The sequence below is a fragment of the Pecten maximus genome, chromosome 9 (genome assembly GCF_902652985.1).
Source record: "Pecten maximus chromosome 9, xPecMax1.1, whole genome shotgun sequence".
NCBI classification, from domain to species: Eukaryota; Metazoa; Mollusca; class Bivalvia; order Pectinida; family Pectinidae; genus Pecten; species Pecten maximus.
The window spans coordinates 40,405,968-40,428,486 of record NC_047023.1 but is presented as its reverse complement, the minus strand read 5'-3'; the positions used below and the strand labels follow the sequence as shown (position 1 = coordinate 40,428,486).

At 34.0% G+C, this 22,519-nt stretch overlaps 1 protein-coding gene across 1 annotated transcript in view; it reads left to right on the top strand.

The window, feature by feature from the left end:
• The window catches only part of LOC117334013 (ficolin-3-like), a 175,673-nt gene that overhangs the window by 5,612 nt on the left and 147,542 nt on the right, over positions 1-22,519 (top strand). The window contains exons 2-3 of the mRNA XM_033893432.1: positions 709-821; positions 1,329-1,425. Coding sequence (XP_033749323.1) covers positions 709-821; positions 1,329-1,425 — 210 coding nt within the window. The remainder of the gene's footprint in view (positions 1-708; positions 822-1,328; positions 1,426-22,519) is intronic.

Genomic DNA, 22,519 nt, shown 5'->3' with positions numbered 1-22,519 from the left:
ATGTAGTTTTGTTTCTGCTTCTGTCCAGCTTCTGCATAAGTTGTTTTCTGTATGTTATTTTAATTGTTAAACACATACCCCTTTCCTTCCCGGACATTGGATCTGTATAGTAAACTATAATACATTACAATTTCCCCAATCATTATGCTGGAAAAGCACTAAAGACAGAAATTCACTCCATATGAAAACATTGTGTCCATTAGGATGCATAATTTCGGTCTGTGTTGTTAGTATTGAGTCTTAATTCCCTGGTACTGAGAAATACTCCTAATTACATGTATTACAGAAAGCGATGAAGAAATGGGTATTAGGACTGAAAAAAAAAAAGATTTTCCCACTCACTCTTTCTGTTTATTTGAGGTGAGAAGCATGCCGTTAGTTAGTTATTGCATAATTTTGCGTCACTCGAGACTTTTTACAAAGGGAGGGTTTTCACTGATAGTGAACACGTACTTCATAACGTAGTACATAGCCCGCGGGCGATACACCGGAGCGGGCTTTCGTCAGATTCTTTATAAAACCATTGTCTTGGCTTGTGCAGGCAATTTAACGGATCGGGCAAAAACAGGACATTCCTTTGAAAATGAGAGTTCGTGTCATAGACCATCATTTCCTGAACAACGTTGAGTCAATTGACTCTGTCTTCTTTTACCTTTTATTCTATATACGAATGATGTCACTAAACAAATGATTTTCTCAAACATTTAGTGGTAGGCGATTCCTCTGATGTCAAGTCCTCATCCGGTGTCTGTGAGATCATAACTGAAGGCAAACGTATCAATTTGTTCTGTGATAGGGACACGGCTGATGGACCATGGTATGTAAGTATGAATACTTCAAACTCCTCTATACTGTAGTGAATGAATATATAACCTTTATAACATTTAGTGCTAACCTCAGGTATTGTGCGTAGAATTTCAATTGTAATATTTTGTAATAATGTACATTATGTGACCTGAGTAAATATTCTTTTTTTTTTCTGGTTCTCATTACATAACAATATGTTATTATACATATTCTGTAGTCGTTGTAGGGGACCCATGATGGCATTAAGTAAGGATTTTCTCTTTGCATTTCTATTGATACTGTAACTCACTCTCCGAAATATGGAAACTCAGGACACCCTATCACCAGTCCATTTTGAACCATGCACGTTTTGGATGCGTAAAGATGCAAGGGTTCTTTGATATGAGCACAGTTAGTCGTCAATTTATGTGTTGTATTTAAAAATGTATAGAATTTGACACAAATATATAAAACATCACTGAATATATTATTCAATACATAGTTGTATTGAAATAATGAAGCAATGATAAAAAATTACACAGGTGATACAGAGACGAACAAGTAAAGATGTCGATTTCTATCGGAACTGGACAGAATACAAAAACGGTTTCGGGGATCTACTGGGGAATTTCTGGATTGGTAAGTCCGTTTATATTTCACCTTTGAGGATTTCTTGATTTGTAAGTCTATATGGGGCAAGAGTAAACATTCCTTTTTGGTGGTTTAACAGGAACTCCACAAACAGCTTCTGAAGACATATACAATATGTTTATCATACAGACCCGTGTACGTTCGCTGTTCCGTCTTAAACGCAAACGCTACGGAAATGCTACGGTAATGCTACGAAGTGCTACGGAAATGGTACGGTAATGCTACGGAAATGGTACGGAAATGGTACGGTAATGCTACGGAAATGCTACGGAAATGGTACGGTAATGCTACGGAAGTGCTACGGTAATGCTACGGTAATGCTACGGAAATGCTACGGTTGACGCTCACAAATAATCGACCGTTTCTGAATAAATTATCTGGTTCTTATAAAAAGCGGATCCTAGACGAAGCGAACTCATAGAAACGACAGTGAAAGGTGTCTGATGGAGTGAATGTTGTATCGGGAAGTGGAAGAACGTTTTATCAAACTGTACTACTATAGAAAACCTCAGTTTGCGAGAATTTGTACAACTTTTAGAAACCGGAAGTATTAAGGTCATAATTTATTATTCTCGGCAACAAAAGACGATAGTATTTAATTTTAAAATAAAATCACTCTCTACACTAGCGCTGCGGTCGCGTATGTGTTGTCTCTGTGTGTCCGAACTTTATCGTTTTGTTTTTATGTATTTATCTATATTTTCACTGCATTTATTCACCGCATTTGTACTGATAAACCCTAAGGTTTAAGTAATAATCTAATTGAATTGTAAAACTTGTATCAAAGTGTTAATTTAGGTACAGGTAAACAGATCAAGAATTCTGAACACAGATTGAATAGACCCGCCTAGGGCTAATTGTAAAAAGGAGAAACTGACCAGGTGTGGTTATGACTTACACACCTGAGCCCGGTGACTCCTAATCAAGTGTATATCCATGGCCATCAGGTGAAGTTGATGGTGGTGGGGAGGGGGGATTAGTACCCATGGCAACAAGTAAGGGGGATAATTAAGTCAAGTACATGTACATGCCTGGCAAGTCTATATATAACAAACGCTGGTAATATTAATGATGTGTAAGCATTGACGATTTGTTTAAAAGTCTGATGTCGGATCAGAGGAAATTCTGGCTGCATGGGAAGGGATAAAAACTAAAAACAAAACATCAATAATCATATACTTAAGACTATACAATGTACATGTGCAATCAGATACGTGTATATCACCAGAGACATATATATGTCTCTGATATCACACGTCTGCAATGGAGCAGACTTTGTATGTTTACGTGATAATGGATAACACTCTGAAAATATTTATTAATGGACTACAACTACAGTTGAGTGACAATCAGTTAACCTTTGCACCCTAGGAGAAGTGAGGAGTGCACGAGATTTAAGGTACTGAAGTAAACGTATAATTAGTGCACAATAGTTTTTTTAAAGCTTATTATCACAAAGGACATAACCCGGTAATACTTTGATTCAATATATAAAGACTTCAACAGTGTAGAGTGAAGAATCTACTTTTGAAATTAATTTTGATGCTGTTTGCGATCATTTTAATCATTTACATGCTTCTATTACAATACATCAGTTTGTGTCAGAGGCCTAATAATGGCTGACTCAGGTGTACATATACTTCGTAATATTTTAAATTTTAATTGAATGTTAATTTACTAAAGTTTCTTTTACATTGTTATTCTCAACTTGAAAGGGTTTTTTTACAGTACAAGTCATCTATATGATATTATACATTGTATGTTCTGTCGACAGATCTTGAGACATGTACATGTCCAGACCACATGTACATTACATTGAAGCCAAACATCTATGAAAGGCCTGTTGCCAATGGCCAACTGGGCGCAATATGCAACCCCACAGCCTTGAGGACATGCATCCTATCACACTTTACCTGTAAGATGCCGATCAGTCAAGCTCTTTTATGTCTGGCACGTGGTATACCTGGCCAGGTGACATGTCCCCAATTAACCCCCCGGGGTCCAATTATGGCTTATTCTCACTTAGCCAACATACAGAAATTTACCTGTATTACCTGGCCAACATGTCAAATTTTACACCTGAGTGAGTTTAAACTATAGCAGTAGCCTGTTCTTACTTTCATGAAAGAAAATATGAAAATGTCAAGTTGAATATGACTTATACAATAATGATTCAAATGAATTTATAGAAGCTACTTATAACAAATCTTAGATATTCAGAGTAAAAATCGAAATTTATTAAGTTTACATATATCATGAAACCATCGCCATCTCAAGAGTTTAAATTACAAATGTATGCTTTTTATAATAGAAGTATTAACAAGTGTCTTGTATGACTGTTATTTAAATCTGTGTATATGTGTGAGGGTGTGTGTGTTATTATTATTTTTTTTTAATTTTTTTTTTTACAAAATAACAATTTTAGAAAAGACACCAAAGCAAATATTTTTTGTGCATACCAATAATTATAAAATTCTATCAAACTAGCACCGGATGTGTTTCTTAATGAAGTAAAGCAACGTTGCCACGAAGAAAAGTTTTTGCTATTCCAACTTTGACGATGATATTAGTGTGATGATACAAAAAATATCTGTATAATATCAGTCCTTAAACTACGCGATTCAAATGATTCACCCTCTCTTTTACATCTTTTACGTGTTTTAAATCAAAATTAAACGACCATAGTCTATATTACATGTTTTGTACACAATTCAATTTACCTAGTCTGGTATGTAGGCATTAATACATATATTTTTATTAAAATCTTTACATAGCCTGCTTGATCGAACTTGTACAGGATAATTTAACTTTTTAGTTCGACATCTTTTTTTGACTAGGTCGAGTAGCTCAACCCTGCTTTATCCCTGTAAATTCTGGATTATTGTAAGAAATTGTAATGTTCTTAAAAGAGTCCTAATTAATTAAAACTACGTTTGTCATATTCCTGACAGTTTTTTTAACGTCTCTCTTCAGAGATTTATGTCGGACGAAGATTTGTTTTCAGAATTAAGTCTCTTTTTTACTGTTCATAACAAGACTAACTTGATTATCTGGATGATTTCTATTTAGGACATCAGTTCTATTTCACATGTGTATGCACTTTATATACCGTATTTGCTCTTACTTTGTAATTAATTTACTCTTGTTATACTTTATCAGATACATACATATATATCACATATGATCCGAAGATATAGATTTGAATTTCCTGTCATAGTTTTACCGAGAGAAATATATATCACATTTATACGGTCTCTGATTTTATCAATTTGTTATCAATTTTGTGATTAGACCTTTGGGTTTTAAAACTGAAATAAATAATGAATAACTCCGTATATCACGATGACATTCTCATTAATGTTGGAAGCCAAGTTTTATGAAGCAGTCTATAGCCTTACCTGTAGGTCATAATTATCTCTTATTGTTCTACCTTTCACACCTAGTATCACTTGGTCCACAGAATACCGTACCTTTAGTTGACCAGTGTACAACATGCTGTGTTGTTTGTATCATCGCTGACAATTAAGTCTAACTACCCTAGTTTACCTGTGTGATACTGTCTGGACCATTTGTACCCTATACATGTAGCCTGACCAGTGCATATTACATGGAACTGTTTTAAAGGTTTGACTATAGCACAGTAAAGGAAATATTGTTTATTTGACACGATCTTCATCTTCGTTTCCATCGTAATGCGTCGACTACTATACTAGGATCCGCCATTTTTGTATCACACTGAGATCGATGGACCATGTGACTTGACTTGTTTTTTGTGAGAGTGTTATTTTTGCTAAACAAAGATACAGAAAGATGTATAACCATATATATTTAATTATCACCTCCTTATTAAATTATTTGCTGTCGCTACTATGCTTTAGTGACGTTCGGTAAGTATATTTAACTAAATTTCGTTTCGATAAAAAATACACTCCGCAAAATTTTCTACCGAACAGTTATGAGACGGTCAGCGAGTGAAAATAGGTAAACGCAAATGCTACGGTAATGCTACGGTAAGTGGACGCAAACGCTACGGAAATGTTACGGAAATGGTACGGTAATGCTACGGAAGTGCTACGGAAATGGTACGGTAATGCTACAGTAATGATACGGAAATGGTACGGAAGTGATACGGTAATGCTACGGAAGTGCTACGGAAACGCTACGCTTAAATCGGAACTGCGAACGTACACGGGTCTGTACCTCTACTTTATTTACTCTATTCTGCATGAAAGAAAACTGGTTAAATACAATCTACTTCCTTTTTGTTTAACCTCGCTTTTCTGTGCGCTAGTCATGTGCGTTAGTCTTGAGAACTAGCACACCCCCGAGCTAACACACCTGCATCTTCGGGTATGTTTGCCAAGCAAATCAGACGCCAGGTGGGCGGAGCTTGTTTCCGAAGATGCCGTTAGTTATTAGCGTAGCCAAGTTGGCAGAGCTTGCTACTGAACGCGCCGCCTACTTCAGACGACCGGTTAATTGAAATAACGCTGTTATGATTTTCTGAGCTAGATGAAAGTGGTTTGAACTTCCTACTGGAAGAAAAAGACTCAAAGCACTAGGGAAACAGTGAACGCCTCTGTGGCAGTGTTGGTGATTATTTGGAGGCAAGGGACAAAACAATTGAGGAGATTAGCAGTTGTCAGTCTTCCGAAGGCGATTACCTGTTTAAAAATTACGCTGAAGTGCGACGTGAGGATACAAAAACGACAATGGCCATACTGATGTTTGGAATGCAAAAACGTTTTATTCGGACAATTGACGTATTTAATGAAATATCTATTCATATTACTAACATATGAAAATAAATTGTTCGACTCGCTCAACTTCAAACTAATTTGTGATTGTTTTCTTCACTTTACTTAACCCGGCTATTGATCTACATGTCCAAAAAAGTTAATTTCTTATTTTGAAGTAAAAGGGAACTATACACAAAGTTTGAAAATATATTCATGTTTCCACCAATTTAACTACAAAACCTTTTGGATATGACTACACTGATGATTTGGTCATATATCTATTCAATTTATGATTCTTTACATTGGCTATTTTAAACATGATAATTTTGAGTAAATAAATTTAAATTGCACAAAAATCGTGTAATCCTGAAGTTAGAGTATTCCTGACGTGTTAGTTTACTTTGATGGAAACATGTCCTATTTTAAGTTACATGTATTAGTTGCATTATGTGTTTTCTTTGAATAGGTAGAATCCTGAATTTCAGGTGGTATATCCCATGCACTTATATTTATATTTCATAAAAAGACAACTCCGGTCCAACCGTGGTTCAAATATGTTGGCTGCAAACAGATTAAATAGGTCAATGTCATCAACGGTCTATAGATAAAAACATAATTTATCGCCTGATAAGCATTACATAAGTTTCGAGATGTACACCATTTAGTAGGGAGATACCTAAATGGGATTCCAGGTTAATTGCGAATTAATTTTTACAAGTTATTCTTACAATGACTGCTTTGACCAAGCACTGTTGCCTTATTTGCGTTTTAAGATTTAATGCTATAAAATACATGTATTTCGGAAAGTATACAACGGATTTCTGCGGGGTAGGGCTTAAATTTCATGCAAGTACTCGTAAAATGCGTCTAAATGTCTAATTTTGTTTAGTTGAGCATTTGCCCCTGTGAGGAAGGCTTTGAAGTGGGATTCATCCGTTGTCTGCAAAATGTGACCGGGTTCGTGTCCTCCTGGATGGCTTCGGCAGTTTGCTACTGTTAGGTAGCAATTAAAATTCGGTATCGGTACGAGTTATCGCCCCTGAAACTAAGGTGAAGGGGTTTTTCTCTCGCCTCGAAGCTTTCGGTATTTTTGATGAAGTACTGAGATATATGCAAGTTAGATATACGTGTCGATTGTATTATGCACATGATTGTGTAGGACTACAAATCTCCTTGACTTGAGTGGCGAGGATTATCAAAACTTAGAAGAAATGGCAATGTCGCAAGAGACATCAGAGAAAATGGAGGTCAAGATGGCGGGAAGAACTGAAGGCAAACCATCTTTTGCCAACATTATAAATGCTAGTAGCCAATACCATACAGAAATGGATCTAGCAGAAGGATATGGATCGGCCAAACCAATCTTTTTACTTGAAAAAGATATTTTTGGCCTGACTCAACCGCAAAGGAAAGACTGGCTCACCCACCAGGAACTTTACAAGGCTATTGCAGAAAAGATAGAGGCGAACCATGTATGTGGTCTGCAACGAACAGGGAAAATGTGGCGGATATATGTGGACAATATGAATGACCGGACCAAGCTGCTAACTACAGGTACGGTAATACGCAAAAAACTTGTTCATTTATTGTCCACAAATCCCAGGCGTCCAGATAATAATCCGGAATACACAACCAGAATCCGTGTTTCAAATGTACCCCTTTCGGCCGATGACGGGCAAATTAAAAGAGCGCTCACACAATACAAGTGCGTAATAAAGTCTATGTATCGTGAGAAGTTGAGGGTAGACAATAGACTAACAAATTGTGATACGGGAGACCGTATAGTGGTAACGGACAAACTAACCACCCCCCTCCCCAGAAGCATGAAAATTGGTAGATATAATGCAACCGTATTTCATTCGGAGCAACCAAGACCAGATATACAGATTGATACCAGTAATGCGATCTGTAAAAAGTGCTTACAGACAGGGCATGTGATCAAAGACTGTAGAAATGTATGGGTATGCAAACACTGCAACATGCCAGGGCATCGTATGATGGACTGTCCCACCATACTGCAGGACACAACAATTGCAACTATACATGGTCATGATGAACAAGAACTAAATTCAGGTCCCCCGGGGGAACGCAATGTGCAATGTGAACAGCTAACTGACATTGACAGGTCCGATGATGGCACAAGTACATGCACAGATGCAGATCGCGACAGTGACTCATCAGATGATGAGATACGAAAAGAGACTCTTTCGCGCGCGAGTTCGAGTAAGTCAACCCCTGTACATGAACAGCGCAGAAAGAAGAATGCGAAAAGATCTAAAGGTAGAAAGATCAATCGTTTTTCTCTCGAAGAGTTCATGAGCACTTCTAGTAACGTGAACGTCACCCCAAAAGACTCAAAAACATTGCTGAAACAATCGAGCAGAACTCCACCTTCTCCTCTAGAGGACTCCTCAAAGAAAAAATCCAAGTTGCAGGTGCAAGTGCAGGTGCACAGAGACAGTACATAGCACCCACATCATGTTCAGTAACTGCAAACAAACACTTTTAGTGTTGAATTGGGTTAATAAAATGAACAAAACTGAGATATTAAAACGAACATTTATTGCTATAAAAAAAGTAATAAGGATACATGCATGCAGCATAAGGTATGTGATTGTATCCAGATATAAAAAATAAATAAATAATAGAAATGATAAAAAATACATTAAATACATACATAAAAAACACAAAGATGTACATATACTTTTATGAGAAACTATTAATTATATATATATATATATATGTGTGTATATTATACTGTTTACATAAATGTAGAAAACTGAGAAATGTACATAAAATTTACAAAAAAATCCAAGGAAAAATTACATATGTAAAACATAATTTGTGCAAATATGTATGTACATATCCTTGCACATTTCTAATATGCATGTATAGGTGCATGTATGGAGGCATAAGTACAATTGTACATCAAACATGTATGCATATGCAAAATATATACAAATTATTATTATCCATGTATGAGAACATATACATGTATATAAGTTGTGTATACATATTATTATTCACGTATGAGAAAATGTACAGGTATATAAGTTGTTTATACGTATTACTATCCATGTATGGGAGCATGTACATATTATTATCCATGTATGGGAGCATGTACATGTATATACGTTGTTTATACATATTATTATTCACGTATGAGAGAATGTACAGGTATGTAAGTTGTTTATACATATTATTATTATCCATGTATGGGAGCATGTACATGTATATAAGTTGTGTATACATATTATTATTCACGTATGAGAGAATGTACATGTATATAAGTTGTGTATACATATTATTATTATCCATGTATGGGAGTATGTACATGTACATGTATATAAGATGTGTATACATATCATTATTCTCCATGTATGAGAGAATGTACAGGTATATAAGTTGTTTATACATATTATTATTATCATCCATGTATGAGAGAAGGTATATCTATAAAAGTGTTGTTATAAATACATTCAATTTTTTATTTAGTTACTGTTCAACAACATATGGAAATTTCATGAATGAAATGAATGAAGGAGTAAGTGTAAGTCTACACATAATATATGTGTATATATTATTGCTTTTCGTAATATTGTACAAGTACATGGATGTTTGCAAAAATGGCACACATGTACATAATTGTATAGTTGTATCCAACTGTTTTGAAATTGCATGGGAACATGTACAGGTATATAAGTTGTGTATACATATTATTATTATCCACGTATGAGAGAATGTACATGTATACAAGTGTTAGTATAAATGCATTCAAATTTTTATTTAATAATTTTTTAACATATGCAAATTTCATGAATGAAGGAGTAAGTGTAAGTTTTCACATAATATACGTGTACGAAAATGGCACATATAATTGTATAGATGTATCAAACGGTTTTGAATTTGTTGCAAAATATTTGAAAACAGAAATACACTACGTAAAATGTAGGTGGATACGTGTGAATGCATTTGTATATGTATGTCACAAGCAATTACATATACGTATAGATGCAGGTGTAGTGCATATTAAGATAACATCATCTATATATTCAAAACATAAAAAAAAGTGCACAAGTATACACAGAATGTATGCATCCGCATATGTATGCTTATGCATGTATGATATCAACCTAATATTCAAGTGTAAAGTACTTTATTACAAGTCATTGAAGTCAACTATGTATAATGTATTAGAAAGTAAAAGTGTAAAATGTTGGAAAAAAAAAAAAGAAAAAAAGTTGATGTACAGTATATGTATGGATGTGTATACAATTATCATTACAAAGTATGCAACTTACATGTGCTACATTATGAATACCTGTATATTAGTTATACAGATACCTGACTACTTTATACCTAAAAGCAAGTATAGAATGGGTAGTATATGTTTAGTGTATAGCTGTAAATATTATATAAAGATGTGTACATGTTCGTTTAAAGTACATGCATGTGTAAGTATCAATCTTTAACATAATAAGTCAAACGCAAAAAAAAAAAAACAATTTACAAAAAAAAAAAAAAATAATCATGAATAATAATACCAAGCACCTACATTTCATAACATTGAATACACAGGGATTAAGAGATACATCAAAGAGAAATCGTCTGCTACAATATATAAAGAAACAAAAAGGACACCTTATTTTCTTGCAAGAAACACATTATACACCAGAATTATTTCCACTCCTAGAAAAAGAATTTAGTGGGAATATCTATCACAGTATTGGAAAAAGTGATAGCAGAGGGGTAGCAATTTACATTAGTAAAACTGTACAATACACATTAATTGATCAATACAAGTCAGAGGATGGAAGAATTTTAATCCTAGTTTTAAAAATAAATAACAATATATATACAATTACAAACATCTATGCACCAAATGACCCAACCAAACGTAATGCTTTCTTTAAAAAGATAAAAGAAAAGATCTCTGAAGTAAGTGTTGGTATTAATATTATTGGTGGTGATTTTAATGAAACTCTAGGACAAATAGATAGGAAATCACGAAAAAAGCAAGCTAAAAATAGAAAGCCTGTTTTTGGTCTGACAGATTTAATTAAGTCCTTTAAATTTATTGATATTTGGCGTATTAAGCATCCAAATATTATGCAGTTTAGCTGGAGGAGAAAAAATGGAAAAGAGGCAAGCAGGTTAGACTACTGGTTGATAACAAAAGATTTCTTAAATAGGGTAAAGTCATGTGACATTAGACCTGCGCAGATTCGCTCAACTGATCATTTAGCCATATCACTGAAATTGATAAATGTAGGTGAAAACAGAGGAAAAGGGAGCTGGAAATTAAATAACAGTATATTAAAAGACAAAAAGTACACTGTAAAAATAGAAGATGTGTTTGGAAAAGCAATAAGAGAATGTCTAAAGGCAAATTTAAATAAAAGACAAACATGGGACTATACCAAAATTCTTATCAGGGAAGCTACAATAAATTTCTGTAGAATAAAAAGTAATGAAAGAAAAGAAAATATTTTGTATCTGGAAGAAAAGCTTGTGCGTCTTTATGCAAAAAATGATAGTGTAGAAGAAGCAATAACTGAAGAACAGATTAAGATATTAGAAAAGGAAATAGAAGAATATTATGATTATAAAGCACAGGGAGAAAAAGTTAGAGCAAGATGTCAGTATGTAGCTAATGGGGAGAGAAGCAATAAATATTTTCTAGGATTAGAAAAGCAAAGACAGGCTAAGAAAGTTATACATGAAGTTCTAGATAGAGACAATTTTTTAGTAACTGATGAAAAAAATCTTCTTGATGTGATACGGTTGTTCTATAAAGATTTATATACAAGTGAAAAACTAGATATAGAATCCATGAAGATTTATATAGAAAATACACATATTCAAAAAACTTTAAATGAAACAGAAAAAGAAATATGCGATGGCGTTCTAACAAAAACAGAATGTACACATGCTATCAAAAAAATGAAAAAAAATAAGAGCCCTGGCTTAGATGGACTAACTGTAGAATTTTATGAACATTTTTGGAATATGATTGGGGACACTGTTATAGATGCACTAAATGAAGGGTATAGTGAAGGTGAAATGTCAGAATCACAAAAAATAGGTTTATTGTCATTAATTTATAAAAAAGGTGATGAAACTTCCTTACAAAACTGGCGACCTATCACTCTGTTAAATGTAGACTATAAAATTGCAGCATATGTTTTAGCACAAAGATTGAAAAAAATAATGCCAAAAATCATACACACGGACCAAAATGGATACATAAAAAACAGATTTATTGGATTTAATATTAGGCAAATACAGGATATAATAGACTATTCAGAGAACTTTCATATAGATAGTGCAGTCTTATTTTTGGATTTTAAAAAGGCTTTTGATACTGTGGAATGGGATTTTATGCTAGAGGCTTTAAAACATTTTGGATTCGGGGAATCTTTTGTATCTTGGGTAAGAACAATGTATTATGATATATATGGGTGTATATCTAATAATAATTGTATTTCTGATACTTACCAAATATCGCGCGGAATTAGGCAAGGCTGCCCGTTAAGCTGTCTTATCTTTGTAATAGCAGTTGAAATTATGGCAACTAGAATAAGGGAAAACAATAGGATTAAAGGAGTTACAATTAAGGATAAAACAATGAAAATCTCCCAACTGGCCGACGATACAACTTTGTTCTTAAAATCAGATGAAATAAAAGAAGCAATTAAAGAAGTAGATTGTTTTGGTAAACATTCAGGACTTAAATTAAATAAAGACAAATCTGAAGGAATCTGGTTGGGTAAAAATAAAAACAAAAAAGATGGGTTTGGGATAAAGATGTCGAGAGAAAACATTAAGTCTCTTGGTGTGATATTTGGAGTTAAAAAAAAGGAAGTAGAGCAAATTAACTGGGAAAAAAACATAGACTCTATAAATTATCTAATCAAGAATTGGAAAAAAAGAAAACTCACTTTAATAGGAAAAAGTACAATAATAAACGCACTAATAATACCTAAAATAACATACCTATCATTAGTGCAGCATGTTAGTACTGAACAAATAAAAGTTTTGGAAAAAATAGTATTTAAATATCTATGGGATGATAAACCAGATAAAATTAAACGAAGTGTAATGATAAATGAATATGAAGAAGGGGGGCTAAAAATAAGAGATATTGAAACACATGTAGAAATGCTAAGAGTCACATGGGTAAAGAGATTGTTTGATACAACACAAAAATATTCTAACTGGACCATAATACCTAAACTTTATTTTGATAAGTTTGGTAAGGACCTGATGCTTTTTAGGATGAGAATACAATCATTAAGGAAAATAGATAATATAGAAAAAATCCCTTCCTTTTACAGAAATATCCTGGAGTCGTGGATAAAATTTAATGCCCGGGAGAGAAAAAATAAACCCAAACACATCCAAAATGAAATAATATGGGGAAATACTCACATTACCTGTGGTGGTAAATCAATCATATTAGAAAATTGGATAGAAAGTGGTATAATAAAAATGGAAGACTTATGTGATGAAACAGGAAAAATAAATGATGCCTATATTTATGCGAAACTAGTAATTAAAGGAAATTGGATTGCTGAAATAATGAAATTAAAAAAATCAATACCCAAAACATGGATTGAAGAAATGAATAAAACTGAAAGGAAAGAAACAAGTAAGGACGAAATTGAAAGATTAAGTGAGCATACAAATAAATTCATTTATAAAACCTTACTTAAAAGTAAAAAAGAAAATCCATATTTAGTAGAAAAGTGGAATAACAATATTCAATGCGAGAATAACAATATACAAGATTGTTTTGAATTTATATTCAAGAAATTGCCTGATAATGTCTTAAAAATTTTTAAATGGAAGCTGATACATAATATTATTCCAACTAGGAAAAATCTTAAAAGATGGCGGATTGAAAGTACAGATGTATGTCCATATTGTAATAAAGTTGATGACAACTTGCATTTTTTCATAGAATGCTCACATCTAGATGAGTTTTGGAATATTATAACAATGAATTTACATAAAATGGGAATATTTACAAAAATAAGAACACTAAAATGTATTGTCATTGGGTATCAACCAGGAAAAAAGAAGTTTCAACAGTTGAATTTTCTACTTGTACTAATAGGCTATAATATATATAAATCATTTTATGTCAGTGAAAAAAGAACAAAAACAGTAGATATTTACAATATGTTCATGGCAGACCTAAATTTCTACACGAAGTATTTTCATAAGGTCCTGGACCAATAGTTGTATGGTATGCCGACTTGGAACCTGGGCAGATCTTCGTCTTAATGCTCCAAATCCATTCTAAAAATAGATTAAATGAAAAAATTAACATGAACAAGATAAATTAGTTAAAATAATAACTAGACCTTCTTTTAATATAACGTTAAATCATTGTCATTTTTGCAGTTTGTTATAACTAATTAAAACACCTCATGGATGTTGTACGTTGTAATATTTGTTTCTCGATCTGGACCAACTGCGAGTCAGAATCACAGGTAGGCCTAGTAAGAATCAGAAATAACTTAGTCTAAGTCTTTGGTAAAGCAGTATACGATAGAAATTATTCTCAATAATGTAAATTTAAATTCTGAACTGTTTACATAACTACGAATAAGACTTACCCGGTAATACTGTAAAGCGCAGTCTCCAAACAACCGCAGTCGATGACACGTGTTGTGGACAGACACACGTTATACACTCCTACACGTGGTAAACTCGGCAAGGAGCACTTGATTCGGAGTAAGCTCCCCTTACAAGGCTGCACAACACTATTTTAACATGTACGGAATAAACGGAATGAATGAATGAAGTATGGCGAATGCTAGCCCTCGTGTGTGAGGACATTTTTGTATTTTGTTGGTGTCTTTGAAAATAAAATTTTTGAACAAAAAAAAAAAAAAAAAAAAAAAAATTCGGTATCATAAGAAGATAGACACAAGCATACTTACTGCAGCCTAAAAAACACACCCAACCACACAAACATTTATGTACATTTGTATCTCGAACACAGTGGAGGCCACCTTAAATCTCCTCGGCTGTTGATAGGATGTTAAACAATACCAAATCAAACCGAACCGAAAATTAAGAGTATGTTATTTTCCCTTCCTCCATTCGATGGTTTGGTTTGGTTTATTTTGTTTAACGTCTTATCAACAACTAATGTCATTTAAGACGGCCCCCCGTGCGTGCGACGTGTATGGGTATAGTGAGTGTGTGTATGCGTGTTTTGGGAGGCTGTGGTATATTCGTGTTTAGTCTCCTCGTGATGGCATTCTCATCATACAGCAATGATTTGTCAACAGTTACTTTTTCATATTGGAGAAGATTTTATACTTCATAGGACATCAATATACGGACGTTCTCCTACGGGGAAACTGGGGATGTCTAGATGTAAATAAAGTTAGTAGGATGCCAAATGAGATTCTTTGAGTACCTGTACATCGCTCTGATCTTTTGGCAGTTGTTTACGCTTGAAGGGTTCTATTTTTATCTTTTTAGGGAAACATACATTTTTTGAGATTTTGTTACACGTGAACACGTCTTTCAAGATATTTTGTTTCGATATTGCTTCTATAGTATATCTGATGTCATTAAAACTAGCAACAGTCACAAAGACCGGCGCCGTCAGACTTTTATATTTATATACGAATTCCTCTAGATATCGATATTCTGTTTTGAAGTTTCTGTGACCCAATACATTCTTACATGTCACCTAATGATCGATACAATTATAATGATCAATACAATTAATCATAATTTTCATCGATGGCTGAAAGTCTGACATCCTTTCGGTTATACACACAGGCGCTTGCATAGAAAATGCTAATTTCATTTTTTTTTATTTGACAGTGGTATGTGTTATCTGTTAAGCTTAAGGTTGGTAACTCCGCCACGAGAGAAACGGCACCCCATCTCACTTCAATCGACTAAAAAAACACATTTATTCAAACTGACATGGTGCATACTATATACTACCGTCATCAGGACCATTCATCTTTAACCTACCGTGTCAATCAATACGAATTGGTACATCCAAAACACAATAATCCGTGAAAACATCGCCGAATTCCTCGCTCTGAACGCCATTTTTTAAACGGCTCCCTCAGCCTGTCGAGATCCTTTAGTTACATACGGGGTTGAAAGGTTATGCGATTATATAATTGTCAGTCGTCGGGTGCACTTTTGCGGGTCATGTCCGCATACATTTTGTCCGGAAAACGCTTCGGCTCGCTGAAGAGTTTCGTCTAATTTACGATTATTTGAAAGTTTCGTCAATGAATGATGATTTATAATCATAAATTATTGATAATTTCTCTTAAACGTTAGAGTACCATGCACCGTATATGATAAGCAAACGAAGTCAAGAATGCCTTTTCTGCAATCACATTCATGTAGTAGGCCTAGACATTTTATATTGAAAATAAAAAATAAAATAAAAATAAATGGAAAATGGATTCGCACACTTTTGTCACAAAGGTAGACCAAAATGCTTATTTATAGATTTACTTTTTTCAGTTTACTGAAATCTGGACGAACAAAAAGAAAAGTGAATCACGAATAAGGCTGTCATCAGCTTTAAATCCGCCAGTGACAATGTCAAAGAGTTTAACGCATTGTAAAGTATTCTTCGTAATACTTATTATCTATGTAATTCCACTTTACATCGCATATATAATATTACCATTCCACCATTAAACTACAATAACACATCTCTGTTTCACCCATTTGATAAAGCTGAATGCCTTGTTGACTATTTTACATCTATTTCTATATCTTCTGATAATATTGATCCTTTGCCGCCTGTTCCTGAGTCTCCAAATATACTTAACAACATTTTATTTCATGAACAGGATGTGAGAAATCAACTTTCAGTTCTTAATGCTAGGAAGCCTGCAGGGCCTGATGAAATGATACCTAAAGTTATAAAACTCCTTACACCATCTATAGTAACTCCGCTCACTATGTTATTTAATAAAACCATGTTAACTGGTTCTGTTCCTCTGTCTTGGAAATTGGCTAATATTAATGCTATATATAAAGGCAAAGGTGATAAAAATGATGTTTCAAACTATCGCCCAATTTCTATCACTTCCTGTTTCAGTAAAATATTAGAAAAAATAATTTTCAAACATTTATATAATCATTTATTAGAGTTTGAATTATTAACAAAATACCAGTCTGGGTTCATTCCAGGTGACTCAACTGTTTATCAGTTATTATCCATGTATGATACAATTATAAACAAACTTGATAAAGGAATAGAAATTAGGTCAATATTTTGTGATGTGAGCAAAGCGTTTGATCGTGTCTGGCATCCTGGTTTGTTATTTAAACTTGAAATGTATGGCATTAAAGGTAAGTTACCTAATTGGTTCAAGAGTTATCTTAGTAATCGTAAACATAGAGTGATGACAGAAGGTTACAGCTCCACGTATAGACAGGTAAGTGCCGGAGTCCCCCAGGGATCAGTCCTCGGTCCTTTTCTGTTTCTAATTTATATAAATGATATTGTTGAATGTATAACAAATGAGAAACGGCTATTTGCTGATGATACTTCAATTTCTAAGGTAATACAAACCAATTCACTTGATGCAGCTAATAGTCTAGCTAGTGATCTAGAAAACATAAATATATGGTCCAAAAAGTGGGATATTAAATTCAATCCTTCTAAGACAGAATCAGTAACCTTTAGCAGGAAAAGGGATATACAGACCCGTGTACGTTCGCTGTTCCGTCTTAAACGCAAACGCTACGGAAGTGCTACGGAAATGGTACGGTAATGCTACGGAAGTGCTACGGAAATGGTACGGTAATGCTACGGAAATGGTACGGAAATGGTACGGTAATGCTACGGAAGTGCTACGGAAATGCTACGGTAACGCTACGGAAATGCTACGGTTGACGCTCACAAATAATCGACCGTTTCTGAATAAATTATCTGGTTCTTATAAAAAGCGGATCCTAGACGAAGCGAACACGTAGAAACGACAGTGCAATGGTGTTTGATGGAGTGAATGTTGTATCGGGAAGTGGAAGAACGTTTTATCAAATTGTACTACTATAGAAAACCTCCGTATGCAAAAACTGTACAACTTTTTAGAAACCGGAAATATTAAGGTCATATAAGGATCTTTCAAATTTAGGAAAATTTATTATTCTCGACAACAAAAGACGATAGCATTTAATTTCAAAATAAAATCACTCTCTACACTAGCGCTGCGGTCGCGTATGTGTTGTCTCTGTGTGTCCGAACTTTATTGTTTTGTTTTTATGTATTTATCTATATTTTCACTGCATTTATTCACTGCATTTGTACTGATAAACCGTAAGGTTTAAGAAATCAACTAATTGAATTGAAAAACTTGTATCAAAGTGTTAATTTAGGTACAGGTAAACAGATCAAGATTTCTGAACACAGATTGACCAGGCTATGAATAGACCCCCTATAGGGCTAATTGTAAAAAGGAGAAACTGACCAGGTGTGGTGATGACTTATACACCTGAGCCCGATGACTCCTAATCAAGTGTATATCCATGGCTGGCCATCAGGTGAAGTTGACGGTGGTGGGGAGGGGGATTAGTACCCATGGCAACAGGTTAGGGGGACAATTAAGTCAAGTACATGTACATGTCTGGCAAGTCTATATTTAACAATCACTGGTACATATTACTGGTGTGTATGCATGCATTGACGATTTGTTTTAAAGTCTGATGTCGGATCAGAGGAAACTCTGGCAGGGGAGGGATAAAAACTAAAAACAAGACATCAATAATTATATACTTAAGAATATACAATGTACATGTGCAATCAGATACGTGTATATCACACGTCTGCAATGGAGCGGACTCTGTGTGTTTACTTGATAATGGATAACACTCTGAAAATCTTTATTAATGGACTTGTGTTGTGATCTAACGTTCAGTTGAGTGACAATCAGTAAACCTTTGCACCCAAGGAGAAGTGAGGAGTGCACGATAATTAGTTCACAACTGGGTTTTTTTTTGGTTTTTTTTGTTTGTTTTTTCTGTTGTTTTTTTTTTTTTTTTTTTTTTTAACTTATTGTCACAAAGGACATAACCAGGTAATACATTGTTTCAATATATAAAGACTTCAACAGTGTAGAGTGAAGAATCTACCTTTGAAATAAATTTTGATGTTGTATGCGATCATTTTAATCATTTACATGCTTCTATTAAAACACATCAGTTTGTGTCAGAGGCCTAATAATGGCTGACTCAGGTGTACATGTACTTCATGTAAATATTTTGTCGGACAAAATATTAATATTTTAAATTTTTATTGAATGTTAATTCACTAAAGTTTTGGCTTTTACATTGTTATTCGAAACTTGAAAGTTTCTTTTACAGTACATGTCATCTATATGATTTATACATTGTATGTTCTGTCGACAGATCTTGAGACATGTACAAATAAATGTACATGTCCAGGCTACATGTACATTACATTGAAGCCAAACATCTGGGAAAGGCCTGTTGCCAATGGCCAACTGGGCGCAATATGCAACCCTACAGCCTTGAGGACATGCATCCTATCACACCTTACCTGTAAGATGCTGATCAGTCTAGCTCTTTTGTGTCTGGCACATGGTATACCTGGCCAGGTGACCTGTCCCCAATTAACCCCCGGGGTCCTATTATGGCTCATTCTCACTGAGCCAACATATAGAAATTTACCTGTATTACCAGGCCAACATGTCAAATTTTACACCTGAGTGAGTTTAAACTATAGCAGTAGCCTGTTCTTACTTTCATGAGAGAAAATATAAAAATGTCAAGTTGAATATGACTTATAAAATGATGACTCAAATGTTTCACCCTCTCTTTTACATTTTTTTTTTCAAAACTTTCCTTTTTGCCGATGATGGTAAATTTTGTAAAGCAGCACGTTATATTTAAGACTCCTATCCGATATTGACAGAGTCTACGACGGGTGTAAAACTTTAAAATGTACGTTTTATATAAAAAAAAATATTGTTATATAACGTTTAGCAACAAAAGATATACAACTGAGTATCCCGACAGCTTGGGTGAGGAATCTCTAAAGAAAGAAACACATGCTAAAGACTTGGGTGTATGGGTCACTCCGAATCTTAACTTTTTATTTCATGTTAGATAAGTGGTTGGTAAGGTCATGCCAATCTACATATTTGGATTTTCAAAATGTTATTCGCTCTCTGTACATTAGTGCAGGCAGTTAGATTACTGCTCTGAAATATGGTCACCATAGCAAGAAATACTCGTACACCAGATTGAAGTTGTACAGGTTTTATTTTTTATTTTATTATTTTATTATTTCTATGTTTTAAATCAAAATTAAACGATAATAGTCTATATTACATGTAAATTTGTACACAATTCAACTTACCTAGTCTGGTATGAAGGCATTAATACATATATTTTTATTCAAATCTGTACATAGTCTGCTTGATCGAACTTTTACAAGATACTACTTTTTAGTTCCACATCTTTTTTTTGACTAGGTCGAGTATCTCAACCTTGCTTTATCCCTGTAAATGCTGGATTATTGTAAGAAATTGTAATGTTCTTAAAAGAGTTTTTTAACGTTTCACTTGAGAGATTTATGTCGAACGAAGATTTGTTTTCAGAATTAGGTCTCTTGTTTACTGTTCATAACAAGACTTACTTGATTGTCTGGATGATTTCTATTTTGGACATCAGTTCTATTTCACATGTGTATGCACTTTATATACCGTATTTGCTCTTACTATGTAATTAATTTACTCTTGTTATACTTTATCAGAGACATATATATATATATCACACATGTAATATATACGTCTCTGATTTTATCAATTTGTTATCAATTCTGTGATTAGACCTTTGGGTTTTAAAATTGAAATAAATAATGAATAACTCCAAAGATCACGATGACATTCTCATTAAAGTTGTACGTTTTATGAATCAGTCTATAGCCTTAATTACCTGTAGGCTATAATTATCTCTTTTTGTTCTACCTTTCACACCTATATCACTTGGTCCACAAAATACCTTACCTTTAGTTTACCTGTATACAACATGCTTTGTTGTTTGTATCATTGCTGACAATTAAGTCTAACTACCCTAGTTTACCTGTGTGATACTGTCTGGAGCATTTGTACCCTATACATGTAGCCTGACCAGTGCATATTATATGAAACTGTTTTAAAGGTTAGACTATAGCACAGTAAAGGTAATATTGTTTATTTAACACGATCTTCATCTTGGTTTCCATCGTAATGCGTCGACTACTACTAGGATCCGCCATTTTTTATTACACTAAGATCGATGGACCATGTGACTTGACTTGTTTTTTGTGAGAGTGCTATTTTTTCTATACAAAGATACAGACAGATTTATAGCCGTATCTATGTAATTCTCACCTCCTTACATGTATAAAATTATTTGCTGTCGCTACATTTCTTTTTTGGCGTTCGGTAAGTATATTTACCTAAATTTCGTTTCGATAAAAAATACATTCCGCAAAATTTTCTACCGAACGGTTATGAGACGGTCTGTGAGTGAAAATAGGTAAACGCAAATGCTACGGTAATGCTACGGTGAGTGGACGCAAACGGTACGGAAATGGTACGGAAATGGTACGGTAATGCTACGGAAATGCTACGGAAATGGTACGGTTATGCTACAGTAATGCTACGGAAATGGTACGGTAATGCTACGGAAACGCTACGCTTCAATCGGAACTGCGAACGTACACGGGTCTGTAGTATGTCCAGATATCATATTTCAAAATGAAACAATATCAAATGTGCCAAATCATAAGCATCTTGGAGTATTCTTATCGCAAGATGGTAAATTGCATCACCATATTAACTATATTTATACAAAAGCTTATAAATGTATAAACTTATTGAAATCTGTAAAATATAAAATGAGCCGTAAAACACTTAACACTATATATACAGCCTATATTCGGCCTATATTGGAATATTGTGATATCATTTTTGATAATTGTACTCAGCAAGAGGCTACTCTACTTGAATCTATTCAATTAGAAGCGGCTCGAACCATTACCGGACTGCGTAGAGGAACCTCACATTATAAATTATATAATGAACTTGGTTGGGACACTCTTGCTGCAAGGAGGAAAAAACATAGACTTATTCTTCTTTACAAAATTCTTACAGGCACTGCCCCAAATTATTTAAATGAATTAGTTGAACCACACTATAACAATATGAATGACTTGTACATGTTACGAAATAAGTCTACTATCCTTTAGAAAATTTGCAAAACTTTATTCACACTAATGCTATAAAAACATTTGCAGCAAGATTTCAATACCTGTGAACCAATTTTTA